Genomic DNA, 4,631 nt, shown 5'->3' with positions numbered 1-4,631 from the left:
TGAAATTATGAAAATTAATTTGAATTCATATGTGAACACTTAAGTAATTTAAAAATTAAAATAAATAAATAAAAATTTAAAAATTTAATTAACAAAACGAAACACTTGAGTAAAAATTTGAAGAGCTCTCAAGCTCTATTTCTAATTCAGAAGATTTAACTAATTGAAAAAAACTAAAAAAAGTAGAATATTTTCTTTTATTAAGTTAGAAAATTAATATTTCATTACTAAGTGTCATATTATAAGGGCAACATGACATTCTTATAAGAGGAAAAGAAATATAAATATTTTTAGAAATGATTTAAATAGAATAGAATATTATTTTTTTGGAAGGTTGCTATTTTTATAGCTTATAAAAGAATTTAAACCACTAAATATTATTAGAAGAATAAGCCGTATAGTTATACCCAAAATCTTATTTCAAATTATTAAATAGCCTATCAAATATTACAATAAATAAATAAAATCTCAATAAAATAGAGAAATTAGAAATTCATAATTTGAAAGAGCATGACCATAATAATAGGAAGAAAATCTCATATTCATTTTTAGTAAACACATACCACAAGAAATAAACTTATATATATTCTATACGGATATGATTTTGAGAATTTATTAAAAAAATAAAAAATTTAACAAAAAAATTAGAGTAGTCATCAATAAAATCCTTTATCAGGGCTTATTTAATATTATTGTTAAAATTATTATTAAAAAATTAGGCAACCATTAGAAACCAGTTTTATTCATCCTTGAGTCTAAGAGACGGGTTCAATTTCATTTTCAAACGTATTTGTCTTGAACTTTCTTCAAGTACGGAAATTGTGATCAAAAGTATCAAGGAAGAAAAAAAAAGACAAAAGACAGAACTTGTCAAGTTTAGGACCATAAATTAAAGGGGAAAAAGATCATTATGGCACAAAAAATGGATTCGCAGTTTTCATATACTAATCCAGTCTAAGCATAAACTATCTTCTTTCTTCTTTCATGGCAACCAAAATCTTTATCCTCTTAATCTTCCTTATCACTCTCAATCTGCAGGCACAAGCTTGGATCCAAGCTGCCTACTATGATTCAAGTTCCAACCTCCCAGTTTCCAGCGTAAATTCTGCTCTTTTTACCCACCTTTATTATGGTTTTGCTGGTATGAACAGTTCCAATTTTCAGCTTTCCTTTCGCTTCTCTGATGAATCAACTGTCTCTTCCTTCACAACTACCATTAAACGTAAGAACCCATCAATAATCACAGTTTTATCGATCGGGCTTGCTTATGGAAACTATTCTAACTTTTCTTTAATGGCCAGCCAGCCTTCTTACAGAGGGTCTTTTATCAGGTCCTCAATAGAGACAGCCAGGCTTTATGGCTTTGGTGGTCTGGACCTTTCTTGGATCTGGCCTAACACAAGCTTTGACATGAAGAATATTGGAGTTCTCTTATATGAGTGGCGCGCGGCTATAAATTCTGAGCCAAGAAACTCTAGTGAGCCACGATTACTCTTGACAATGTCTGTTCATTACAAGCCTATTATTGGTGCCAACAGTTTTCCAGTTGAATCCATTAAGACAAACATAGATTGGGCGAATATTATAGCATTCGACTATCATGTGCCCTTAAAGGAGAATGTTACAGGAAACCATGCTGCTTTATATGATCCTTCAGGCCATGTTAGTACTAATTCTGGTATAGAAGAATGGTTAAGAAGAGGATTTCTGGCAAGCAAGCTAGTTTTGGGTCTGCCTTACCATGGTTATGGGTGGAAACTTGTGAACAAAAATGACTATCCTAATATTGGTGAACCAGCCTCTGGCCCGGATCCAACAGTTGATGGTTCAATGGGCTATAAATCGATTAAATCATTCATCTCCAGTTATGGGTATGGAGCCACTTCAACCTACAATGCTACATATGTAGTGAATTACTTCACCATTGGGTCAATCTGGATCAATTTTGATGACGTTGAGGCCATTAGGACTAAAATTTCATATGCCAAGACGAAGCAACTACTCGGTTACATTTCCTTTCAACTCTGTAATGATGATAACTGGCAGCTTTCTCAGGCAGGTGGGAAATTGCTTGTTTGTTTTCTATCCACAGTTTTTATTTATTTTGTTTATTTGGTTCTGGGTTGGAATATAATTCAAATATGGTTCATCTAGCTCATTGGTGATAATTCATATGGTATTTTCTTTCCTTTCTTTTGTGTTCATCTCTCAACATCCTTCTAATTAGTGGGAAAAGTTGACAGCTTGTGAAGTTGGTAAAGATCAAGAAAAGAAGAAGCCATTATCATTATGGATTATTGTTTCAATTCCACTTGCAATTGTAATCCTGCTGCTCCTACTTGGTTCTGTTTCATACTATGCAAGAAAAAGAGTGCTCAAATCAAAAGGTAAAGCAGACTTCTCTAGCATATATTAACACTGATATTTGAATATCCCTCTATCTAAATAAACATATATATATATATATATATATATATATATATATATATATATATATATATATATATATATTAACAAATTTTGTTTTCCTTTCCTCCATCTTGTATATGGTTAGGAAAAATGGATTCAGGCAAAGCACAAAGCTTTGAAGAAGGACTAAATACAGCGCTAGTGAATGAAGATTCAGACCAGAATGCTCCTAATCTGCAAGTATTTACTTTTTCTGAAATCAAATCAGCTACAAGAAACTTTTCATGCGAAAATAGGCTTGGAGAAGGTGGATATGGACCTGTGTACAAGGTAAACTTAATTCAACAAAATTAACACATATTCACTGTTAAGAAGGAAATATTAAGAATACTATGCATCTGTTTGCTCTAATATTGCTTGCCAGGGTAAGCTTGCAAGGGGACAAGAAATAGCGGTGAAGAGACTTTCTAAAACTTCACATCAAGGGCTTAAGGAGTTCAAAAATGAGGTTAAACTTACTGCAAAGTTGCAACATATTAATCTAGTGAGACTTTTTGGATTTTGCACTGAAAGGGGAGAGAAAATGTTGATCTATGAGTATATGCCTAACAAAAGCCTTGATCTCTACCTATTTGGTATGTGCATATATTATGTTACAGTTTTACTTGTTCAATTCATTCCTTGAGTGACAGAACTATACATGTTCATAATTCTGTTGTGATGTAGACCCCAATAGAAGATTGACATTGAATTGGGAACAACGCATACACATCACTGAAGGTATTGCTCAAGGGCTTCTATACCTCCAAGAATACTCAAATTTTACAATAATTCACAGAGATATTAAAGCCAGCAACATTTTGCTGGATAATAAGATGAAGCCAAAGATTTCTGATTTTGGCATGGCTAGAATTGTGCAGAAGGAATGCAAGGAAACCAAAACAGGCCATATTGTTGGAACATAGTAAGCTAATTGCCTATTGGGAAATATGTTTATAAATACTGCTCTGCTAAGATTAGCATAGAGCATCTAATATATTTATATGATATGCAGTGGCTATGTACCTCCTGAATATGTGAGACATGGCGTGTACTCGATGAAGTACGATGTTTACAGCTTTGGAGTTCTGCTTCTGCAAATCATAAGTGGCAAGAAGAATAACTGTTTTTATGGTTGGGGCGAAAATCTTAACCTTTTGGAATATGTAAGTTATGCACTCTATTAGCTCGAGATTAATGTTGCATGCTTACCAAGTCATGAATAGAACTTAAAAGGCTGATTTCGTGTTACTAAATTGCAGGCTTATGATTTGTGGAAAATGGAAAATGGCATGGAGTTTATGGATGAAACACTAGACGATTCATTTTCACCCTGCAAACTCTTGAGATGCCTGCAAGTAGCCCTTTTATGTGTACAGGAAAGTCCAACAGACAGGCCATCAATCTTGGAAGTTTATTCCATGCTAAAAAATGAAAATGTAGCCATTGCTTATCCTAAAACACCTGCTTTTTCTGTCAAAAGCGCCGAAGACAAAGAAAAAAGCGTTTGTTCCATAAATAATGTATCTATTTCTCAGATGGTAGCCCGATGACTTTACTTTTTATGGGTATTAATTGTTAGATCAAGAATTATGTTCAATAAACAATGTATCTGTTACCCTAGTGTTACCCCAATGACTTTGCCTTTTTGTGGTCAATTATATATTTTCCAGCGAAATTTATTGCTCGATTTTAATTAGGTGTGTCTTATTTCCCCTTTGATTAATAAAGTAGTATCATGAAATCATCTATTTTGAGGGAATAGTATTATCAGAGATAGACATGCTATTCAAATACTTTGACTTTGCTCCCATATACAAAGGAAGAACTGTTCACATCATCGAAGGATTGCTCAAGGGCTTCTATCCCTCTAAGAAAACTCAAATTTCACAATAATTCGCAGAGATATTACAAGCCAGTAACATTTTGCTAGATAATAAGACGAAGTCAAAGATTTCTGATTTTGGCATGGCAAGAATTCTACAGAAGGAGAACAATGAAGCCAGTATAGGCTAGCCTGTTGGAACATAGTAAGCTAATTGCCTCTAGGTAGATATATTTATAGTAAGATGAGCATAGACCATATCATCTAATAATATATAGTGGCTATGTACCTCAAGAATATGTGTGACGTAGCATGTATTCAATCAAGTATGATGTTTGCAGCTTCGAATTTCTGCTTC

General features: G+C 33.3%; 1 protein-coding gene across 3 annotated transcripts; it reads left to right on the top strand.

The window, feature by feature from the left end:
* Positions 1-892: 892 nt before the first annotated feature.
* On the top strand, positions 893-4,126 carry LOC110658880 (G-type lectin S-receptor-like serine/threonine-protein kinase At1g67520). 3 transcript variants are annotated; one of them, XM_058139673.1, is made up of 8 exons: positions 1,083-1,222; positions 1,302-2,059; positions 2,244-2,387; positions 2,555-2,739; positions 2,834-3,044; positions 3,136-3,373; positions 3,464-3,614; positions 3,711-4,126. In XM_058139673.1, the coding sequence occupies exons 2-8, from the start codon at positions 1,411-1,413 to the stop codon at positions 3,999-4,001; spliced, it is 1,869 nt and encodes a 622-aa protein (XP_057995656.1). In that variant the 5' UTR covers positions 1,083-1,222; positions 1,302-1,410; the 3' UTR covers positions 4,002-4,126. The 3 variants fall into 3 exon arrangements, with proteins under 3 accessions (XP_021672336.2, XP_057995655.1, XP_057995656.1); XM_021816644.2 differs by having other exon boundaries at positions 893-2,059; positions 2,570-2,739; XM_058139672.1 differs by having other exon boundaries at positions 894-2,059.
* The last annotated feature ends 505 nt before the right edge of the window (positions 4,127-4,631 follow it).

This window comes from Hevea brasiliensis, chromosome 17 (assembly GCF_030052815.1).
Source record: "Hevea brasiliensis isolate MT/VB/25A 57/8 chromosome 17, ASM3005281v1, whole genome shotgun sequence".
Lineage (NCBI taxonomy): Eukaryota > Viridiplantae > Streptophyta > Magnoliopsida > Malpighiales > Euphorbiaceae > Hevea > Hevea brasiliensis.
This window is presented reverse-complemented; position numbering and strand designations above follow the sequence as displayed.